The 24,741-nt window shown below is 40.5% G+C and overlaps 1 protein-coding gene across 3 annotated transcripts in view; it reads right to left on the bottom strand.

Moving 5' to 3' along the window:
• Window positions 1-24,741, bottom strand: part of MYLK (myosin light chain kinase) — a 197,986-nt gene that overhangs the window by 89,478 nt on the left and 83,767 nt on the right. For 2 of the 3 annotated variants that reach the window (XM_068195384.1, XM_068195385.1), the window contains exons 6-11: window positions 24,118-24,283; window positions 21,270-21,306; window positions 18,814-19,376; window positions 16,958-17,161; window positions 15,764-15,898; window positions 8,800-8,952 (exon numbers count right to left, since the gene is read on the bottom strand). In XM_068195384.1, coding sequence (XP_068051485.1) covers window positions 8,800-8,952; window positions 15,764-15,898; window positions 16,958-17,161; window positions 18,814-19,376; window positions 21,270-21,306; window positions 24,118-24,283 — 1,258 coding nt within the window. Of the gene's footprint in view, window positions 1-3,550; window positions 3,699-8,799; window positions 8,953-15,763; window positions 15,899-16,957; window positions 17,162-18,813; window positions 19,377-21,269; window positions 21,307-24,117; window positions 24,284-24,741 lie in introns of those variants that run through there. The other variant, XM_068195386.1, reaches the window with a different exon arrangement.

Genomic DNA, 24,741 nt, shown 5'->3' with positions numbered 1-24,741 from the left:
CATTTACCTCCCATCTTTTTTTTTTTTTTCAGTTATAGTCTGTTTTTTGTAAATGGAAGGTAAGATTTAAGAGCTGGGACAAGTTATAGTCTGTATGCTGCCCTTGCATGACACAGAAAAACTGTTAACCTAAGACTGACAGTGCCCTAAGCCTGTACCAGTCAGGGTGGTTGGTGATATACAAAGGAGACCAAGTTCCACTTTATCTTGTCTGGAAATCTTTATTTTACTCTTGGCTAGGCTTCCAGCCCTATCCTGCAGCTCCATGTATGCTCCTCCTTTCCATGGTCTTTCCTCTGTATAACATACCACCAGGTGAGCATTTTAACCAGGTCAGCCTTTTAACCTCTTTTGCCAGCTCAGTTTGTTCTGCAACAAACGGAGTTGCTCCAGTGGAGCAGTGGAACAGGCTCCCCAGGGAGCTGGTCACAGCACCAAGCCTGCCTGAGTTAAAGACTCATTTGGACAAGGCTCTCAGGCACACGGTGGGATTCTTGGGGTGTCCTGTGCAGGGTCGGGAGTGAGCTCGATGATCCTGATGGGTCCCTTCCAACTCAGCATATTCTATGATTCTGTGCAACTGAGATGGCACCCCAGAAATGCCCCTATCAAAGGCTGTACCAGGAAGAAGTGTGATGTGGGTGAACAGTCAGAACAGAACAGACTGTCTCAGGTGAATGGGGTCTACAAGGATTATCTAGTCCAGCTGCCTGACCAGTTCAGAGCAGACCAAAAGCTAAAGCCTGTTGTCTGGGACATTGTCCAAATACCCCTTAACCCCTGAGAGGCTTGGGGCATTGATCACCTCTCTAGGCCTATTCCAGTGTTTGACCACCCTCTCAACAGATGATTCCTGATATCCAGCCAGAACTTCTGGCACAGCTTTCAACCATCCCATGAGTCCTATTGTTGGATTCCAGAGAGAAGAGAACTGCACCTCCCTACCTCCCTGCTTCCCCTCCTCAGGAGAAAGCTCCAGGAAGAGTGCAGGGGTCAGATACAAAATAGATGTCTGGGTTCATAGCAGACCACTTTGCAGTCAGCAGACCAAATTCCTCCCTGACAGTCTCACTGGAAGCTTCTGCAGCCAAAGTGGTGTTTGCTTTTGCCTTCAGAATTGTCTGCCTTATTAATGACTTACCCTGTTTTCAAGTTATTTACATCAAGTAATCGCTCTTTTGTCACTGTCACAGACAGCATCTCCATGGAAGGCCTGAGAGCCTGTATACCTACCAAATACATTTATAAGGCAGTTCTGCTGTCCACTGCTAACAAATTCCCCAGCATTAGATACCAGTCTGACAAGGAGAACTTCAGGAAAGGTGCCTCACATACACTAGATCAAGCCAGGTCAGCTCCACAGTGAAAAAATGCATTCTACTGAGGCAGTTCTATTTCACCTTCACATGCGTAGTCTCAATTTTTGTGTGACTGCCCAGGTAGATTTTAATTTAATTGCAGGGAGTTGTGATGTATGGATATGCCAGTTCCATTAGGGAAAAAACTGGGCAGTGCATGAGCTGAAATACAATGGAAGCACAGTAAGAACAGGCAATCACATAAAGCACATGTGTCCCTAAAGATGCCACTGATTTAAAAAGTTACAGCCCCTTCAGCCTTTCCCTTCTCTGGCAAATCCACACTGGCAATAAAATTAGTTATCCTGTGGTAATATTAAAACAGCTCAGCTCCTCTCTTGGGTAAGAAATCAAAAGGATACTGTACTAAGAATGCTGTTGGGAAATCCCTCAAAGACAAATAAGACTCAGACTGAGAGCTAAGAAACCAAATTTGAAGTTAGACTAATATAAAGTGGAAAAAAAGGAGAAAAAACCACAACAACATTGTATTTCTGGGTATAAGTTGGTATCAGAAAGGTATTCTAAAGCAAGACCTGTTTGCCATTTAAGTCCATAAAAGATAAGATAGCTCTAGTATGTCATTGCTTGTGGTTAGTTTTCTCTTCTTGATTAATTTATATTAAAAATATTCTGAACCAAGACACTACTCTGAAAAAAAAAAAAAAACAAAAAAAACCAAAAAAACAAAACAAAACAAAAAACCCCAAAAAACCACAAACAAAAAAAACCCAACAACACGACAAAGAAAACCAAACCCAGAGCCTGTGTATGTGGCCCAACAGTCAAGCTTTCTTTAAAATGAAGCTGCAGAGAAGCACTCCCAGTAGCACCCAGCTATTATACGAGGCTCCTACCCTCTGTTCTGTTCCTCTGCTGCAAAGGAATGATAGATGCTTCCCTTAGGCAACTTCTGGACAGGTTTAAAAACTGAGCTAATCCTGTGAGGTAGTTTGATGGTTGTTGGAGTTCCCATTAGCTAATCCACATCAGCTGCTCTTGAAAACAGTCTTTGGGGTAACATCACGCTCCTGCTTTCAAAATTACGCAGGCATATATTCAGTGAACAGGTTTTATATGTATTTTGAGGACTTCCAGTTTTCAGTTGAAACTTAGAACACTACAGAATTTGGCAATCCAACCTGGGAAAGTTTGCCCTTTGACCACTGCAGGGCCGTTCCCTACTGTTATAACAATAATCTGTTTTCTGTTATTCTAGTACAAAATAATTTAATGCTCACAGTATTTGATCATGTGTCACAGTTGATTTAAGGGTAAGTTTTTTCTTTTCTTTCTTGTCTTTTTAATTATTTTTTTCTGTCAGCATCTCACCTTTTAAATTCATTTATAAGAAATGTTAATGCAATTTCTGACATTTAAGTTTTTCTTATTCTGCATGCACTCATCCCTCATTTTTATCCAAATTTGGTTTCCCCTTTTCTGGAAATGATTTATAATAAAAAACTGTCTTTAGAGTGTATTTTTTACATTGATGGCACATCTTCTATCATTAAGAGCTTTCACACATGTTTTACTTTTGCCTTTCAGTTTTGGTTTCTAGCTGGCATTCTGTTCCAAATTTGGTCTTGAGATCCAGCAAGAAAGCAATTTAAAAAAAAATAACCCCAAATGTAGAAGGGTTATATCTATTGAGGAACCATACAGAGTGCTGGACTGAGATCTTTGGGGCACTCTTGAATGCTTTGCAACAGAGATTTTTTTTTGATGCTTATGACAGTTTACCTCTGACTTTTCAATGCAGTAACAAAACCCCTCTCCCTTTCACTTAGTGCTCTGAAACCAGTTCTTACACAGACAAGTGGTCCCACCCAGCTACTGGTCTGGAATGCCTTTTGGACACTTAATAGGACTAGAATGGCATATTTTTTAAAGTCATCGCTAGTCACTTATGTTATGCTTGAAATAAAGCAAAATGCTTTCAAATAAGCAGTGGCTTTGATAAGCTGTCACAAACGTTTCAGAGTGTTGGCAAGTAAGAGTGTTTTCTTACCTTCATCAGAAATATGGATCTCAGAGAAACAGAGCTGTGGCCTCCCAAAGAGAGGCTGCTTATTGCAGTGATAACCTTCTTTAAATGATTAATGTCTAAGAAGGGTCATTCTGAGACAGAAAGAAAAACAACCCACGACCTGAAGAGAGCATTTCTCATGACTGAAGGAAAAGATTCCTACCTGAGAGGTTTTCTTCCACCTGGTTATATTTTATGGTCCCACTCACACCAGATGGGAGAGTGACAGGAACAAAACAAACTGTTTTTTCAGACAGCATCTCCCTTTGCTGCTCTGATAAACTGGTTGCAGCAGGAACTGTGACAGGCTTTCAGGTGGCTTTAATCTGCTCGTCCAGTGCTCAATGAATGACTACAGTAATCGGCTTGGAAGGGCTACAGCCTTCCCAACATAGACACTTATGCTGGGGAGGCTGCACTGGGAAAAAAAAAAGCATGAACAGAAAGTGGTGGGGGAGAAGGGGAACAGATGTGAGTCCAGGCAAATGCACTGCTGGCAGGGAAGGAGAAATGAGGTCAAGAGCTAATAAGCAGGAGCAGCACTATCTGCTGAATAGTGTTTGCTTAGTATTAGGCCTGTATTAAAAAAGAAACAAACACAGAAAAAACCAGCAGTGTGCAGAGAACAAGCATCAGCAGGAATGTGTGGCTGCAGAGCATTAGAGCCCACAGAAACACCGTGGCTGCCAGCCTGCCCTGCTGCTCTCACTGCCCACACCTCATGTGCTCCATCTTAGAAAGAGCCACTGCTGCTGCCTGGGCCAGGGAGGCTGCAGACATCTCAAGGAGCGTGCAGTGGGTCAGGTATTCTGTTTGTCATTTACTGCAGAGCTGCAAGGCAGAGGACATTCTCCTAGGAGTCCCAGCAAGTGCCCTAGCTTGATACCATACCTAGAGAAAGATGGACCAGGCAATCACCTCCCCCTCTGACATGCAGCCTGTTTGCAAAATAAGAGAAGCTTCCCACATGCAGTATTGATGTGGTTTGGCACAACAGAGCCCACACTCTTCCCACTCTCCCTGCAGTCCATAATCATGTGTAGCACACCCAGGCACTGATGTGAATGTCAGGTAATTAAATATCCCTTTGACACATTTTTTGTACAGGTGGACCTGACCTACAACTCCTTGCCAGTGATTAGTTAACTGTCACACAAACACATATCAGAGGGCTTATCTCAGGAACGAGGCAGACCTGAAGAACTGTCACCATTCCTGGGAGCTGGCCTTACCTTCCAACTATGCCAGTTATCACATCTATCTGTCTTGCTTTTATACTCTGATTGTCACAGCCTCAGCAAAACAGTAACACCAACTCACTACACATGTACATCCAGAGTCAATTAATTTTTCCTCACCTCAGTTTCCTATTCATAAAAAACTGATTAAACTATTCAATCACCCTGATTAAAAATTATTAATAAATTCATAATAAATAAATTAATAATTTATTCATAGCCTGATTGATAAATTAATAAATAAACCTGAGTATCTTCAACCCCCTTCAGTGTATAATCACCATATATTTCAGGTGACCTGAATGTACCCTGGATTTACATGTTGGTTGTTTTGCTTGTTTTTTAAGTAGGATGCCTGGTGTATTTAAAAAGGGCTTGTATACCTATTTTCATATAATATAACAATAAGAAAACTGTAATATGAAATGTGAAAATGTGAACATCAATTACAATAGCATGCACATACAATAACAGGAACAAATCAGTTATGTACATGTTGTTTAAAAAGTTTAAAAATAAAATGTGCATCAGCCCCAAAGCCTCCCAAATTTTGATTCTCCTGTGTGTAGAAAACAATGCAAAAGAAAAAAATCAACCTACATTTAGTAGGAAATGGTACCAGTTCAAGGATAGCTATAATTGAGTGTTTGAATAACACTGAACATGTTTCTCACCTCTCAGGCTTACATACATTTACCCAGTGCACCCCACTCACTGGGAGGTTCAGCTAGAAATAATTCTCCTGGTGAAGACATTTGTCAAGCTGTTTTTTCCAGGGAGCACTGCTCAGTCTCTGTAGTTCCTCTTTACTTGTGTCAGCTTTGAGAAACTGCTGACAGAGGGAGGACAGCTGTCAGGGCTCACCTTGTCTGCTTAGTCCTTTACCAAAAGGACTAAGGCCAAAATCAGCTTCACCTTGATTAACTTAGTTTCTCCACAGACTACCTAAGGGATCTACCCCAATTTATCAGCCTTCAGATCACTTACTTAATTAGAGAGAGCTGAAGTGATCTCAATATGCTAATTTCTCATTTTAAATAAGCAGAAGACTGATGAATTTGAATTTTTAAAGATAATTGCATTTCAGTATGAATCCCATCCATATGAAATGTGGGACTATTTTTGATACAGTGCCAAAAGCCTCCTACAAACAACTAAGGTACCATCACTGTTTTCCATACAAAAAAAGGAGTAATACTGAGGCTGCCCAGTGCTAGACAGAATTTATCCTGCTTAATAATAAGGAAGAAAAAGACAACCATAAATGAATCTGAGACTGATGACTTAGAAGGAAAGTTATGCCACAATTAGCTTAGCTAATTATCCAGGACCCAATGCAAATCATGCTGAAACTACTGGAAAAAATCCCACTCTTGTATTTAACTGCACTTGGAACAGTAACCCTTTATTGGGCAAAGGACCTTTAAAATGTTTCCTATAATCACTTCCTTTCACAAAAACAAAGTAATAGACCACCAAAAAGGCAAAGAATGCTCAGAAGTTGATTAGAAAACATGGTGTGTGGTTAGATAACACCTGTAACCTACTAGTAGGTTAAAGATCATCTTGTACTATTCAATTCAGATGTGAATTGAACAGTGTGACACTCACTATCCTTGCTGCCAACTTTTCTGAGTTATGTGTGAGCTGAATTTCATTTAGAAAAATAAAATTGAGTTTTACTGTTAAGAGAGGCCATTCACTCCAGGTAAAATTTCCCCAGTGATCAGAGTAGATATGTCCCTTCATGAGGTCCTTGCTGCAGTAGAATAGCAGAGCCAAAAATGGCAGTATGAAATGAAATGTAGACCTAGACAGAGATGTGTCCAAGGACCACAGAAGCAAGTTAAGGAAAAGCTGGATTCTGAGGCTGGTCTGATACTGATGATATACCAAGAACATCCATTCCTTCTTCGATTAAATATGGCTTACTTCTCACATAAAAAAGGAAAATATTTCTCTAACAATGAATGAATAAACTGAGCACTGCAGCAAACTTGACATCCTTAAATCATCTTGGTAACAAAAAGGACCTAGGTAAGGATGGGTTACAATTCAGGAACAATTTTACAGACTTTATTTCAAAAATCAGTGTTTGGTCAGGAGAGGATTTTTGAAGTTTTCTCCCTTTCTGCACATACAACCATTTTCTGTTGCAATCTGTTTGCACGGCCAGGCATTTAGAAAAACCTTAGTAGCAGCATTCAGAGACTCAGAGAACTCTAATGCAAGAAGCTTTTGATAGAGATTCTGATGGAAAAATATACACAAACACATAAGAGATGTGGAAATTGGATTTTAAATTTGGTATTATTTTTGGCAGAAAAATCCACATTGATCTGAATTTTGGGGAAAGTTACTGTAATCCTCATGGCCACAGGGACATGTTTTAGGGTAGAAGAAGACAGGATAGCTAGAACTGTAAAAATATTGAACATGTAGTTTGACAGCCTGTCATGTATGTTCTTAATTCTGCTCTTATTTTTCCCCCTCCCTATGCCATGATTCCCAGGAAATAGAATGGGATGCAGATGAGAGAAACTAACTCCCCATGATGGGGGCAATGCAGCCTTCCAGCCCCAGACTGTGTAAACTGCAAGAGGAATCCAACAGTGACTCCATGGCCTGAAATAGCTCAGCAGAGCACACAAGCCCAGGGAAAGGCTCCCACGTTAGCATTGCCTGTCAGCCCTAAAATAACTCAGAAATGCTCTGTAAGAGGGGACTGTCCCTTTGGTTTCTGAGTCCCAGTCAAGGATCAGAAAGCCTCAGGTCAAAACCAGCTCCCTTGAGGTGGACCACTCTTCACTGGCCTTTGCCTTTAGCTAATGCAGTTGAAATGCATCAGAGAAATCATATAACTTTGAGAAAATATTCATTTCAGGTTTATTTTAAATTGATGTATTCTTACTTCATGTCATTTCTCAGGAGGGGAGGGTGGAGAGGGGATGACTATACTTCCAATTTGGTGATCAAGAAATTAACTCATAGGTTTACCAGATGACTTTTTTTATTAATTGTTTTTATTTTAACCTTGTCATACAGAATAGGTGCAGGCATAGCACTAAAGAGCTGCAAACACCCCAGAACACTGGTGAACAAAGACAAATCTTGAGATCCCAGGGATCAGGGTACATTTGCCACCAAACTGAATTTACAAATTTAGGGAAGGCATTATTTTGTCATAAACAAAAGGAATAGTTCCCTTGGCAGCTGTCACTCAGCAGTCTGTTGAACAGGCAGTGACAAACTCTTAAAACTTTGGGGAAAATCATTTGCAGGTGAAAAATACCAAATACATAGGGAGGGAGAGTCTGAGGGAGGGGGATTGAAGAGAGAGGCAGGAGGGGATAATCTCCAGGCCATGAAACAGAACACCTGCATAGACTGATGCCAGGTGAGACTGAAAGAATAAAGACCATGATATTGATGGATACTACCTCACTGTTGAATTTATCAATGGAATTCTGTCACCTCTTCATTTTGAACTCTGGTCTTTTAGAATGTGTTTGTTGACATTCTAGTACAGAATTATGGCTTTCATGAACAAATCAGTTCTGTCAAATCAGGACTCTGTCAGATTTCTGAGACAACAGGTCACCTCAATTTCTTACTACAGTGTTCTTCTGGTACTTTCACTAACAAAATTCCACTTATTTAGAGTTATCTATCAGTTAGCCGATAGAGGCCTGTTCAGAATTATATCTGATAAATCCTGGTAACAGAACAAGAATATTGGCATTTGCTATCACAGCTGTAGTCCCTGGCATTGGTCTCTGCTCTGCCTTTCAGGAGAAAGGAGTAGCATCTGCCTCCTCCCTGTAACATTCTCTGATGGGTGATATTGGTGGTACTGCAGGTATATTTCTCTTTCAGCTGTCCCAGTCCTTTCTTACACTGATAAACCTTTTCCAGAACAGCCTCACTGCTCTGTACACTAAGCCCTTGGGAAGGTCAAAGCACTAATACCTTTTTCTGAAACATGGTTATTAGTTTACACAGTGCTTAAGTAATTGAGTTGCACACACCTGCAATGGGGAGAAGGGGTACCCAGCTTACAAAAGCTTGGAAAAACATGGAAACCACTTACAACCACCTCTGTTAAGGATCCAAAGTTATTTCTGTTTAAAAAGATTGTATGATTGTAGTAATTACAATAGTCTGAGATATTTACCTTTGACTGTGACCTGAGCACTGCAAGATGCCTGTCCTGTGTTGTTTTCAGCCAGACAGGTATAGATTCCATCATCTTCTGGTAGGGCATCTTGGACAGTCAGTTTTGCAACTCCATCTTCAAAAGTGGAATGGGCATATTGAATTGGCTGGTCTGCAGACAGAAAGGAAAATAATTGACTTAATACATCAGCCACAAATTTCCAAAGCACTTCAGTTTTCAGTGAAATCTGGATGCCTAACACCAGCCAGCCTACGACAGTGCAGAGCCAAATCCCACTCTGTGCACAGCCACTGCTCTCTAGTGACTACAACCAGCAGCATCCCAAGCACAAAGCACAACATGGTTGTCAGACAAAGTTCACCACCAGATTCACTGCATGCTACCTTGAGTAGCAGCAAAAGGATAGAAGATTATTTTGGATTCTCTTTGAGATGGATGAGACCAGAACTGTGTGTTTGCTTCAGACATGGTCTCCACCTTGTATTTTGAAAACTAGATAAAATGCAGAAACTAGATAAAATACAGAGAAAGCTAGATGTGCAACAATTGTTGGGCATGGAGAAGCACTTAAAGTCCTCCAAGGGGTGTTGTGTAGTGGAAAACAGTCCAAGAGAGACAGTAAAATCTGTAATGGAACCAAGAAGCTGATTTACAGAAGCAGTCAATCTACACTACAGTATGGCCAGTAACAGAAGGGTGCAGTCTCATCTATGGTGATGTGACTACTGAAGAAGTTCATTTTAAGAAACTGCTTCCTTGAATTGGTTTGACATGCTTAAATATTAGTATAGATGGCTTAAAGTTGTCTTGCTATTGTTTCAGGAACTGTCATGAGTCTCAGCCTTACTTTCTGAAATGCTTCTGCAATCTGTTTTCCCAATATTAAATAGTTTCCACTACTGACTCATCTTTGGTTGCTTTCCCAGTGTATGCAATACTTAAGCCAGCCTTATACCTGTGCATAAACATCATGCTGGAAATAGAAATCATGGTCATCTAAGAGAAGAGGATGAAACAGCAGAGAAATTGTGCAGGACGGATCTGAAGATGTCTGTTGCTCGGGAGTTTGGGGTCAAAAAAGATCAAAATTTATTTCATTGCAAAACAATTTTAAAGGACACAGCTCTGGTGTTTTTAAGAACCAGTTCTGCACTATGAGCAGAATAAATTAAATGAGGGGACAGAATTTTCTCTCATCTCTGATTTTTAAAGGGAGCCAACTCAGAAGGCAGTTATTATCTGTACACTATCTATATGCATACACAGTTTCATTCTGAAATATGAACATATGCCAAAATCGACATCATCCAATACTTGTTTATAATATACAATGTGGTAGATGATCTTCATCCTTTGCTTATAAGCCACCTGTTTAGTTAGTAAATTTTCTATTGGAGGAAAAATTGGGGTGAATATTTAATCAACTACCCAGAAGAATTTTAGAATGAAAGCTCTCCAACATTTGTCACAGGTCACATATTCTTATTATTGGCTTCTCTGAGCTCATTTTCACTCAGTCACACACAGACTGTTGGAACTATTACACTAAAGCACAGCATTTCTGCATGTGGGAATAGCACTACATTGAAATACGTACAGGCTGGGCTAAAGCCCAAGCAGACAAAGCTTTCTGTTAGAGGCCAAGGGGCACTGGACTGCCTTCCTAATCCAACTACAGAATGTCTCACCTGACAGGATCCTTGCCTGGCATTTTGACATTGAAACTGTTAGTGGTGACAAATGATGCTACGATGCCATATCAGAAACACACCCAGGATAAAAGCTGCACCATGAAAAGCAACCTTTATATTTCTGTTGTAGGTAACCAGATTAATAGGGTAAGTGTTCTGCATGGAAAAGAAAAATGTGGACTCCTTTACCATATCCTCAAATTTTGCCAAATTTTCACTTCAGCTCCCAACAAAACTGGCTAATTTTTAGCATTATTCAAAAAATAGCGAATTCACTTACAAAACAGCCTTTTCATTAGACCCCAGAAAAAGAATACAAGCACATCAGCCCTTAGGAATAACCTGCAGCAAGATTCTAGGTTACGTCCACAGTACTTATATTTTGATGTAATAAAAACAACTCTCCCAGTAGTGAAATGTTCCCTTCTCCAGAGGCAGAACAGTCAAATCTCCAGGACAGCTTGGCAGCAGGAACAATAACAAAAAATACCTTTCTGCTGGCATGCTATGCCTGAAGAAAGGAAATTTTCCCCTGGCCCATTTATTAAAAGCTTTCTGGACAAATCACAAAGCTATCCTAAAACCAAACACTACTCAGAGAACTGTTATGCTAAAGTTATGGTCATATTGTTCTTAAATTCAGCAGAAAGAGGTTCAATTAAACTTAAGGAGAAAGAAAACTCACACAGAAAGCAATATGAATAAAAAGTTACTTAAAACAGTCATACACTTCTTATTCCTGCAATTGAAAAATAAGTTCACTAGAAAGTATTTTAAAAAGATAAAGTAAATTGGAGTTACACACTGAAGTATTGTCACCGAGAGCACACCCTAAAAGTTATTTATAAGGCTTTGGTGAGGCCAGAACTAAAACACAGGAATTTTACTTTCAGGGAAGTTGCCAATATATCAGTGAAAATTCAGAAAGAAACTTAAATAAGATGCAGAGGGAGAACAAAAGGAGAAAAGAACCATCTTGAAAAAGTTGGGAAAAAAGCTTTAATGGTAGATTTGCAGAGAAGAGCAAGAGCTCAGATGAAACTCATAGTTCAGTCAGGTAGCTCTTGTGCACTCTCTATGAATATGGAAAAACTACTCATCCTTACACATGGTAAGAAGTAATTAAGACAATGCAGAGTATACATCATCTATTTTTTGTCTCACTTGACCTGAAGGAGAGGTCAACCTGTCTAAGGCTTGGAAAATATTTTGAATAGGTATGTAGTCACAGCTGGTACATAGTATCTAAAGTAGTACTTGGATGTAACATTGTACAAGATGTTGCAAGGCTTTCAGTTCTCAGGTGATGTGGATTCCTTGGAAATTGTGGAAGGCAGACTGGACACCATGCAGCCTGTTCAGTGTCCAGGGATGGCCAGTCTGGAAGGGAGCAGGTTCTGTTGCCTTTTTTTTTATTTTATTTTTTTTTTTATTTGTTTCTCAAAGCAGCCTTCTGTTCCTGTTTCTTATGACTGATAATTTGGTCTTTGCATTCATTATTTCACCAAGATGTACATTCTTTCCCCACTATTCTGCTCAAATTAATTCTGGTTTGCTTAGAATACAACCTGAATTTGTATTTTCTAGCGAACTTCACACATCCTGTTCCATGTGATTTTTATTTCTATGGAGTTCTGCAAAAGTGCTGTATTTTGAACAGTAGTGGGATTGCTCACAGCATATTGCTTTATCCTCTGTCCTAGTAGAGTTCAGTTGTGAATACAAAAAGCTTTGTATGGCAGACAGGAAGAGCAGATGCTAACACACCTTTTTTTAAAGCAGAATTGGTCTGCCTGCCTCAATTATATACTGTGAATATACTGTTTTCTTCATGTGACCAGTTGATGAAAGACTCTACCATATCATTTTGCCAAAAGCACTGTTATGTCTGCTTGGAGTAATATTTCACAACTTTCTCCTTTATTTGATCAGGGATATAAATATGAGGAGTTTGTAGTATCTAGCTTGGTGGTAGACAGGAAGGAAGTGTTTGTATTCAAGTGGATATCACAACAGCCAGTTTGATCCTTAAGTAAAATAATAACCCTAGGAGTGTACATGGAATTATCAACATTAAACAACGGTTTATAATCCTATCATGTTTGTATCAAAATGGTATATAAACAGTTACATCTCACAGTCCTGTGCAAGACAGAAAAGCATTAAACTACAGCGAAATGTTTCAGCAGCCTGAAATGAAAGTCATGTGCTTGTGTCTTCAGAGTAATATATGATGTGTCAAATTTTTATTATTATGAGAGTTTCTTGTGCTTCTGTTATGCAGACTCATCACCGTCTTTTGATTTAAGAGCAGAGTAAATGCACTGACTCTCACTTACAGAACCTTAATGGTTTGAAATCCAGCTAACTAACAAAAAACCCCACCTACATTGTGATACTGAGCTGACTGCAGTCAGAAGCTTGGATGCAATGTAAACATGATTGTACCTGAACAGGAGCAGACGTGAATTCAGTGAGAAGAAAGGTCAGTATAAAATAAATTACCTGGAAAAAAGGCAGGGGGGCACAGTGCATCACAGAAACATGTGGCTTATTTATCTCTAGGCTTTGTTTTTCAGGAGACAACAGTGTTCTGAGTAGAACATGACTACATAAATGGAGACCATATATCTGTGGCTGATGAGCTGTAAGTCATTTGAAAATCAACCCAAAGTCAGTCATCTGAGACAGGAAGATGCTCTGTATGTGAAGATAACTGAATGTACCACATCAGTCAATGTCTAAGGGAACACTAACAGCAAGGGTACCTTTGAATATGAACATGAAATGGCTGACACAGAGTTGCTCCTGAGCTGCAGGACAATTCTTGCATCTGAGTAGAATCTCAGCCAAACAGATTCTACTCACATCTGCAAAGGAGGAACTTCAGCATAGCCTTCAGACAGAGACACAAATGATGTCCAGTGGGAGAGTGTCAGAACCTTTACTCACATGTTTTGTGGTGTAAATAAAGCACTGGCCTTTCTATTCTGGACATGGAGTTACTGGGAAGGAGAACAGCCCAGGCTGTGGGAACATACCAATCTCAAGGTCATGGTTCATTTGCCCTGCCACCTTTTTCAGTTAGCCCATTTACTCTGAATAGCTAAAGGAAAACAGAGATCATGTACAAATAATTAATTTTTAAACAATCCTGGAGCAAACATCTTTATGGCAAAGTGTGCTACTCTTTGTTTATAACCACACACACACACACACACGCACACACACACACACAAAGACAGATAGCCTGGGAGAGTCAGAAAAAAAAATCAATTGCTCTTCAGGAGTAAAAGAGGTGATCAAGAGTTAAGCTGGATAAATTTTTCTAGTGTTTTAAAGATCTGCCTTTTAATGGAAAGAGTCCTTAGCCAAAGCATGTAGAGCCCGGACCACTGAAATAATTTGGAATCAAAGCAAAACACTGATGTTTGAGTCTAACTCTGGCAGTTAAGGAAACTTGACTATTCAGCTGTGTAATCAGTGCATGGTAGGAGATTATACAGTCTGATAAAAGTGAAAAATATTTTAGTTTTTTTAATCAGCTTTAGGCAAACACTAGAATGTTGAGGAACATATTCTAGTTGAGAAGAAACCAGAAGTGCTTTGATTTCAAGATCTTTGGAACGGCTAACACCAATTAGGACCTACCCAGCTGATGGAAGGGTGGAATTAGGCATTGGTCTCCTCCCTACCTTAAAGAGTGAAATATTCAGACTGAAAAGCATAAACACATAAATTGAAAAATTAATGATGTTTAAATGATCACTTGCTTTCCTATATCCACCTTAAGGTTGTTTGCATTGTACAGCTGTATTTGTGCATTTTGTTTTCAGTTGGTCTGATCGTGGTGCTAATAATGCCAAGGTCGCACGTTTGATCCCTGTATGGGCCATTCATGTAAGAGTTGGACTTGTGGAACCTTTCCACCTCAGAATATTCTGTGATACTTTGCTTAGAGCTTACTATCTCTGCTTGGAGCAGAAGCTCCTGCCAAAGGCAGGGGGGCAGCACAGGACTCAGCACAGAGCAGCAGCAGCACCACAGCCTTGTCACAGCGCTGCAAGGGCTGTGTGACACAGGCCAGGTAACTGACCTGGCACAGGGATGTCACCAGCAGCAGCACAGCCGTGTGACACAGCCCAGGTAACTGACCTGGCACAGGGATGTCACCAGCAGCAGCACAGCCGTGTGACACAGCCCACGTAACTGGCATGGCACAGGGATGTCACCAGCAGCAGCACAGCTGTGTGACACAGCCCAGGTAACTGGCATGGCACAGGGATGTCACCAGCAGCAGCACAGCCGTGTGACACAGCCCAGGTAACTGGCCTGGCACAGCTGTGTGACACAGGCCAGGTAACTGATGTGGCACAGGGATGTCACCAGCAGCAGCACAGCTGTGTGACACAGCCCAGGTCACTGGCCTGGCACAGCTGTGTGACACAGGCAGGTCACGGGCCTGGCACAGCCGTGTGACACAGGCAGGTCACGGGCCTGGCACAGCCGTGTGACACAGGCAGGTCACTGGCCTGTGACACAGGCAGGTCACGGGCCTGGCACAGCCGTGTGACACAGGCAGGTCACTGGCCTGGCACAGCCGTGTGACACAGCCCAGGTAACTGGCATGGCACAGCCGTGTGACACAGGCCTGTGTGCCACCAGCGCACCCTGCTGGACGCTTTGCAGAACTGCGGCAGCGCATCCCCCGCTCGCAGCGCCTCCCGTGCGCTGGGTGCTCCTGTAAAGGGTTTTCCTCAAGTGGTGCTCCTGTATGGTGCCCCTCTAAAGGGTTTTCCTCAAGTGGTGCTCCTGTATGGTGCCCCTGTAAAGGGTTTTCCTCAAGTGGTGCTCCTGTATGGTGCCCCTGTAAAGGGTTTTCCTCAAGTGGTGCTCCTGTATGGTGCCCCTCTAAAGGGTTTTCCTCAAGTGGTGCTCCTGTATGGTGCCCCTGTATAGGGTTTTCCTCAAGTGGTGCTCCTGTATGGTGCCCCTCTAAAGGGTTTTCCTCAAGTGGTGCTCCTGTATGGTGCCCCTCTAAAGGGTTTTCCTCAAGTGGTGCTCCTGTATGGTGCCCCTCTAAAGGGTTTTCCTCAAGTGGTGCTCCTCTATGGTGCCCCTGTAAAGGGTTTTCCTCAAGTGGTGCTCCTCTATGGTGCCCCTCTAAAGGGTTTTCCTCAAGTGTCCCAGCGGGCTGTATTTGGGTGATTCAGCGCGCCATGGGGTGCCAGTGCGTTCATGCAGGTGTTGCAGAGCAGCGGATTCCTTACCATTGAGAAGCCATGTGATGTGGGGCACAGGGACCCCTCCCACACAGCACTGCAGCACGAAGTCTTGCCCTTCGCTCACAGTGCATCCTTTCAAGACACTGGAAAAGCATGGAGCAACCTCTTCAACTTTAGGCCCTTGAAAAGCAAAATGAAAACAGTTCCTTTAAGTGAAATTGATGAAATTAGCTTTACCACTGAGAGGCTTTTTCTAAGTATGCTTAGATGACATGGCTGGGCTAACCATGGTGAAATGTTTTATTGGGGAATAGAAATCGTTTTGAGCAGCATACTGCTATAAAGAAGGGATTCTTCTCTCATCTCCTAGGCAGGCATTGCCAGGCTTCAAGCTCTGTTTTAGGTGGTGATTTCCTATGCCAGAATCCATCATTTGCAGCCCATCACTAGCATATTAGCAGAGACCTCAGCACAAAGAAGAGGATGGATAATTCTCTCCTCTTCTCTGTCTTCTCTCAGTCCCTCTCCCAGTGAGAAACAGTGTGGCTTAAGGATGCAGTTTATAGGTCTCTCATGAGACAGAAAGAAATTATCTGGGGTATCCTGGTTTAACTTCAGGCACATTAAATGGAGAAAAATTGCATAAACGTGGATCCAGACCAAAACTTAAAACCAGTTGAAAACATTAGAACTGAAGACAGGATTTGCTAGACCCAACAAAAATTTCAACTAGATCAGTAAGACACTGCTGGCAAGCTTAAATTAATTTGTCACTGGGACATGTTCCTGAATTTAGCAAATCATAATTCTCATTCCTTCCCCTTTCTTCTTATTCACTCTACTGCACAGAACTGGTTTGTACTCAAAAACCATTTCAAATTTGGGGTGTAGAAATGCTAAGCAACTTCAGAAAAACTAAATGCAGAACAACAATAAACCCACTGACAGGCTGTATTAAATACAAGCATGAACAGGAAACCTGAGTAGAGAATAGGCCTCCCTGTGTGCAAACCATGTATTGAGATGGTTTTAGCTGTACAAACAACAAAACCCACAATATATCAGAAGGGAAACTGATGCAGAAAGTGGCTTGCCAGCTATCACACACCACTTTATTCACAGAGGTAGGAATCAGAATTAACCTTCATTGAAAAGTCAAATAAAAATTATATATTAACCACCAGCTTAAAAAAGCCCAGCCACAGTTTCCAAAGTGCAAATGGGCTCACAAGAACTTACTTCTGACAGTTAACAACCAGCTGGTGGAAGTCTGGCCTTTGAGGTTGACAGCTGTACAGCTATAAGATCCACTGTCACTCAAGTAGGCTTTCTTTATCCATAGGCAATGAATTCCATCTTCCTCATATATTTGGACATCTACTCCAGCTTTAATAGGTTGGCCTTCTTTGAACCACTCCACATCTGGTTTTGGCTTCCCTGAAACTGGACAATCAGACATTTGGATTTTTATGAATAGGTATTCATAATTAGAATTACTTAGTACGTATTTATTTAGCATTATTTACTTTAGTGTAAATTAGGTACACTGTACACATACCTAATTATATAAAACTTAATGGGCAATAGAAAAAACTGTTGTCAGAAAGTTTGATACTTCTGATCTTCTAAAACTTCTTGGCCAGTCCATCTCTTAAAATAACAAATACTTGGTAACACGTAAAACCATATCTCAAAAAAAAGCTTCTGGCTGAAAACTGTTGTTCTAAAAGTCACAGACAAAATGGATATGAAACTGAAACAGAGAAGGTTCTGTCCAAACACAAACCCTTCTTTACTCAGCACTGGCACAGGTTGCCCAGAGAGGCTGTGGACTTTCCCTGCCCTGGAGATATTCAAAGGTCACCTTGATACAGTCCTGGACCATACAGCCTGAGGTGAGGCTGCATGAGCATGGAGAAGGGCCAGTGAAAGCAACCCTGGTCACCATCTGCAGAGAGGATTCCCAGGAGAGTTTCTTGGATTACTTATTAAAGTGCATTAGGGACGTCCCACTGTGATTTCCCTGCAGACACCTTGCCTTCCATTTAAGAGTTTGTGCTTTGGGTCCAAAGCCAAACAAAAAGGCATTCACTGGCTCCAATGAAAACTTCCTTGTTTATCTGTCACAGGGGCTGTATTTCCCTACCAAACAGGGTCATGAATTAGATAAAGCTTTCAAAGCGTGTGAGATACTCTGACAGAAAACAATTCATGTTCTTAGTAATAGACCTGAAAAATAAACTGTTCATAATGTGCCAGTATCTTTGGAATCTTTTCTCCACTCCAAACGCTCTGGACTTGTAATAGAAATTATATTCTGTACTCATGGGGCAAGACTCATCAAGAATTGAAATAAATTACCATGGTGTTGTGTGATTATTTTTTTTTGCCTCTAGAGAAACAAAAAAACAATTTCTTTCTCATTTATGTGAACATGTTGAAGTGTAAATGTTATTTAAAAAAAAAGCAGAAAAATGCTTCCAGATTATTTTCTCAAATTGAAATTTAAAAAAAAAGAGAAGTGTTCCAAATCTACTACCCAGATTCAGCAAAATGCAACCCTTATTACCCTTCTAAGAGGTTAAAACCCATTCATATTCTGTGGAGCAAACCCTAAAACTCCCTTTTAATTCTTACTTTACCATTTCAGCTGTTAGGAAGCACTGAGATCATGCTGACCAAATATGAGACATAAAAATAGATGCCACTAGGGACATGAAGTGACTGATTGTGTTTTCTCCTCTAATTTTCTTTGGCTCAAGGGCAGTGTCACTAATTACAGTTCTGGAAAGTGAGCCATCCATTTTCTCTCTTGTACCCTCATATAAGAGGTCTAAAACTACCTCCTAGAAGAAGCAGCATTGGTTACATCTGGGGAAACCCCAGATGAGAGAGGACATGGACACTATGGCATAGGTTGGTTTGAAAATTTCACTAAGTGTGTGGAAACAGTACTGGATTCTGCATCTGTTTCCAAAAGGCTTTAGGAGGAGAGCAACTTTCAAAGAAGCAAGAATTGATTTCCATTTCTACACACAGAAAGGGAACCCCTTTCTGACTAAACCCAGGGGCTCCAATAATTTTTATCCCTTTACCTTTGCTCTTGAATTTAATCTCCTGGCCTTCTGATGCTTCCAGGCTCTGCGGATGGATCTCAAACTGAGGAGGAATTCCCAGGGGCTCCCTCTTCTCTTCCATTACAGTTTCCTGAGCTCCAGACCTGTTTTCTGCTTCTCTAGTCCTGGGACTGATGTGCCCTGTAGGAGGTGGAGTTTGTTGAGCTGACATCAGGAGCTGCACACCCCTTTTCCTGTTTTCACCCTGTCTGATGGAAGGGGCCTGGGATTCTGCCTTTGGTTCTGGTTGCAGTTTGACAGATTGTAGTGTGATGGTGCTTGAAGTTTTCTGCAAGACCTGAGGCCCCCTTTTTCCTTCTTTATGTTCTGTGTTGGTTTCTTGGTGCTGTCCTTGCTCACTTTCTTTGGCTTCTCTGGTGATGTAAAAGGACTCTTTCTTTGCTGGCACCCTGTCTTTGGTTTCAACCATGAGTTCCGTGCTGCTGGATTTCAGCTCTTTAGCAATCCCATTGCTGGCTGCCTGTTTGAATGCTGAATTGTCAACAGCTTTAACAGCAAGTGTGGCTGGTTTTGGTGGCGTGCTGAAGGAAAATGAGAAGTTTGGAGATACACGACACTGTATAAAGACTCATTATTATCAGTAATGACATAAATATATAAGCCCTCAGCAAGAAGGTTAACCTTTAAATTTTTTCACACAGATCAAGAAGATGGGTCAAAGAGGTGAAGTGAAAAGCTGCATAAGATGAAATCAGGGCTCAGACACCATGACAACTCAGGAATTTCTGGATATAAGTCCACTGCTCAAGTTCTAACATGTTTTGTGAGTCAGACATTAACCTTGCATGCACTGCTTTAGATGGGAAGCAATTACATGAGATCTGAATGACCATGATGTAATACTACTTGATGCTTTAATAAATTCAGGCCATGTATAAAATAGCTCAAAATGTCACTATAAAATAGTTCCCTAAAGGGAAATGAAAATGTAAATTGTGAAGTAATTTTACTATTTCTAATTATGGTGTCTTGTAATTCAGGTAATCTCAAAACAGGACTGATAGGAAACCAGACCAAAGTCTCGGGAAGGAAGAAAGGATGTCGGCACCTTAAAAACTTGACTGGATGTAACAATATCAGCTATGGATTTATTAGGAAGAGTTTCTCAGAATTATGATTGATCTGCTGCTCAGTACCTTAAAAACTTGACTGGATGTAACAATATCAGCTATGGATTTATTAGGAAGAGTTTCTCAGAATTATGATTGATCTGCTGCTCAGTACTTTGGGAGCACAAGAGTAGCTGACTAAATGGGGACTTGAATCCAAGCCTCCTTCATTGAAGGTGACTGCCTTGATCCCTAAGCTGTTACCTGTAGAGCACTGCCTGTGTCTCACACTTTCACAGAATTATTCCAGGGCAGAATTGGAGCGCATCTGAAATAAGGGCAGTAATTGCTAGCCCAGCCCTGTTTTGCTACACTTGGTGCCATTAATTTATTCTCTCAGGGAGACCTGGGATATTTACAGGGGTACTTTCTTCAGCCAGAATTTGATGTACTGTTTGAGATTTGGAGTTACAACTGTAAGACTTTGTCATTTACAAAACATCTTTTTTTTTTGTGTGTGTGTGTGTGTGTGTGTGTGTGTGAATAAATGATGGAGGATGCAGAACTGCTCTGGAGAACCACATGCATGGGGAGTTCTGCTTCCAGTGCTGCACAGTTTCATTTACACTAAACTTACTTTCAAGTATGTTCCTAAAAATCACACAGATCTGAAAAACAGAATAGCACAGGATTTTCAATTCCACTTTGCAGTTAGGACAGTGTGAGCATGCCATTTAGAAATCTTATCCAGGGCATGTTAGAACAGCTTAAACATCCCAATGACTATAAAGCAACTGGCTTTCATCAAAGTGTCTTACCCAGACAGCCTTGAACTTTTCATTCCTGCATTTTCCATTAATGAAGAAAAGTAATTTTGTAATATAATTTAAAAATATTATTGTGATTTAATTTTAAAAATCCTGATAAAGGCCTAAATATTAATTTTTTCTTTCTTATTACTTTACCCCCATACTTTTGTATGTCTTTTCAGACAGCAGCAAAGACTATGGCTGTACCATGTTTAGTGGTAAGAACAACCAGCTCATTACTGACAAGGTGCACTCAACATTAACTCCAAAAAACCAAGTTTGAGCCTCTGGTACAGCATACAATTTCTGCTCACATAGCTTGTTTTTTTTAAATTTTGCTTTTCTGCCACCAGTTCCACCAGCTATTTCCTATGAGTCTACCAGGACAGCTGAATCGGGCAGCAAGAGAGAATCTTATTCCAAGTAAACATTTTCTGACTTCCAAATATAGACTGAACCCTCAAAAATGTGTCACTTTGTGAAGAAAGCACATGCAGTAAATGCCAAAATCAGTGCACTGCAATTAAATAGAGAAAATACTCCAGTAAAAACATACCAAGGTGGCTGAGTGTATGTATCAGTCTTATCTGGACCTGAAATATAAAAGAAGAAAGAGGTAAATTATACACACAATACTACGCACAATTCCAAAATGTTGGAAGATTTTAAGCAAAAAATATACTTAAGAACCTTCACTCTTCAAATTTTCAATGCATTAAAGATTGACTATCACCACACCTGAAATTGATATGGACAACAGGAAGCTGCTCAGCTGAAAGACAAAGAGGTCTTGGTCCATTTTGAGACATTGCTGCATCATGTTCTCACAACCCTGCAGAATTAAAGGTTCAGGGACCCTCAAAAGCTCTGTGTTGGGGGAGAGATGTATGGAAGGGAATCCAATTGGGAAGCAGCTTATCAAATCTTATGGTAATTCCATAGAGTTTTTAGAGGTAGAGAAAGAAAAAACATCGATCAGTCCTACACCTGAGCATGCTCACAGTGAAACAGCAGCAGTCCTCTGGCTAAAACACAGAACCAAGTCAACAGGAGTAAAACCTCCCAAAACCTGGACCCACCTGTAAACGTTTAACAACCCATTTGCTGTGTAGCAAGAATTATCATGATTAACATGAATAACTCAAAAGCTAATGCATCACATTTCTTCACTTTGCAACACCACCAGGAAATCTGGGAACATGGCTGAGCTATATTGATTTGCCAAGGTGCAAACTCATCAGCTGCACTGATAAAACTGAGCACATATTGACCCGCAATCAGTCTCCTGATTTGTAATCCTCCATGAAATCTCAAAAACCTTGACAGTGATTGTTTCTCCTGGGGGCAGCACGAGATAAATAGTTGTGAGGAGAGAAATGCCATTCTAGGTCAAATACCAACCACATCTCTCCATTACCCCCTAAGTAAGATTCAGGATGGAATTTGTTTTCTCCTGGTCAGATCAAAGTTGCACCTATGCTGTTGTCAGCTGTGAGACTAGAAACTACAGTAGAATGGCATGTGATAATTAATTCGCAAGATAACAAATTTTTCAAATCATCAACAAACACTTCATAAAAATGCTTTCAGAGTCTCTGCCTCAGGGAAAACACAAAATCATGTGATGGATAATATCCTCATCTCCACTGTGTTTTGCAAGCAAAAACTCACATCCAAATGCTTGGACTAGCCGTGACATTCAGAGTGACCAAAATAATCTATCTACACACAAACAAAAGTTGAGATGAGAGAGGGAAAAAAACCCATTGACCTTGTTTCAATAAACCTGTCAAACATTAACAGAAATATAGAAATTAAAATTGAAAAGACTAGATAAATGCAGAAAAGGAAGCTTCGTAACCACTGGTTGCAGACAAGACAATACCATACAACCCTGTCTATTAAAAGAATATTTCTTCTTCCCACTTTGCCTTCCACTAAGGGAAAAAATAGAACTATTGGAGGAAAATATCTATATATGAGATTACATGTCTTTGAAAGAACATGTAGTACTTCTGAGCCACTTGATTGTCTGCTAACATCTTGCAGCAACTCTGGCAACCTGATCTAATTGATAACGAAAGAATTAGGTATTATATATTGAGGTTAGGTAAGTGGAATCATCCAATTAATCAAGAGCATTGCAAAAGAGTGCCCTTTTTACCGACCTGCACTAATCCAAGAAAGAATGGATTATTCAGAGATGTGGTCAGCGTCAGAAGCAAACATATACCACAACTGACTTTGTGACCCCAGTTCTGCATCATCTCTCAAGGCAGATGTAGCCATTACAGAACAGAAAGCTCACCACTCCAGGGAGAGCAATTAGGAATCGAGTTTTATGTTTAGATAAAAAGCTTATTGAAAGAAACAGGCCTTTTTGTACAACCTCTGTTAAAGAGGCAAACTGTTGTAGAAGCTTCTACAATGGCTTCATCAGATAGGAACTTACAGATAAGAAGCACAGCTTTAATTTTTAGAAAGGTTAGCTGTGGTTCTGAGCATCCCAAAACTACATCCACTTGTTATTTATATTCTTGATACCTTACAGAATGACAGCACTGATGTGAAACTAAAAGTCTTGCAACAAAAAACTCACTGCTGGGTCCATATGTAACCCATTGAGCTCATGACTGCAGCTAAAGCCAGCAGCTGTGGATCTAATTATTTAATTGGGTCCAGTGACTGCTTACCCACTGACTGATGAACTTCCTCTTTAGTGTGTTTGCTGAAGGCTGTATGATTTTGAGGCTGATGTAACAGGCACCCTAAGAAGCATCAAACTGCAAAATGAGCTGTATATGATAATGCATGTATGAAATAGAACATTCTACTTAGGCAAATATATTTGTTTCCTTAACAAGCGGTGAAATAGGCTGGGTTGGGAATTGAGAAGACTGAATTTTAATCTTATTAAGATGGGTTTTTTTCTCTCTCATAATTTAGAATTATGCTCTTTTACTTTACTTTCCTAGTTCTACAAATATAGATAGAATTTTGCCTCCCATAAGGGAGTTAGTATAAATGTGCATCTGGTGGTAGTACTCAACAAATTTAAAATTAATTACTGACTATAATGACAAGTGCCAGGTTCCATTTGCTGGAAATCGAATTAATGTTCAAAACATAGAAGTCAAAGTCACAGTAGAAGTGAAAGGGCGTTTTTAAAGAAATCTGTTACAAAGCACTTGGATTACCTTTTTTTCCCATTGAACTAACACAATTTTTACAGCTGTAGCATGCTCCAAGCTATCACAGCACCATTTAACAAAGAGAGGGAGAGAGAAAGAAGAAGATAATGAGAAGAAGTGAATGTTTCTTGTAAATATCAAGAACACAACCAGAGACATTTTAACATAATGTCTGTGGCTCCTTTTCTGTCTCCTGCAAATGCTTTGCTGTACCTTGAACGGTGAGCTCTGCAGACACAGACGCCTTCCCCGCACTGTTCACCACTGTGCACGTGTAGATTCCTGAATCAGCAAGCTGAACATTTTGGACCTCCAGGAACTGGATGCCTGTTCTCTCATACATATTGAACCGCTCATTTTGCTGTAACTGAATATCACCCTGCAAACATCACAAGGTATCATGAGACAGTAGCTATTGACAAGAGAAGGGGAGCAAGAATTTTTTAGTAAAACATTAGGTCAAACTGCCTTTTTCCTATCCTTTAGCCAAATTCCTTCTAGAAATAATACTCATATGGTATAAACAAAAGAATAGATTGTGCCCAAAATTCTGTAATTAACATCTTCAGGAGGCTTCCTTTTCCCTCTGTTTTGCCACCTACTCATCTCAGTTTGGTTTTGGCCCTTCCCTGTTTATTATATCCAGATTCCTAGAAAAAAATTCTTTTCATTGTATGTGGGCTCAAACCAGTTTTATGTTCCTGTTTGTTCCAGGAAGTCAAATGCTTTTAACCAAAAGCTTCCAATCTGGAGAGTAGTTCTCTATCCCTCAAAAGCTACACTAGAGTTAAATCCAAAGATACGGTTTTGAGGCAGGAAGAAATGTATGTAGTTCTG

Source organism: Anomalospiza imberbis, chromosome 7 (genome assembly GCF_031753505.1).
Source record: "Anomalospiza imberbis isolate Cuckoo-Finch-1a 21T00152 chromosome 7, ASM3175350v1, whole genome shotgun sequence".
Classification (NCBI taxonomy): Eukaryota; Metazoa; Chordata; class Aves; order Passeriformes; family Viduidae; genus Anomalospiza; species Anomalospiza imberbis.
The sequence above is the reverse complement of the archived record's forward strand: the minus strand, read 5'-3'. Positions and strand labels throughout refer to the sequence as shown.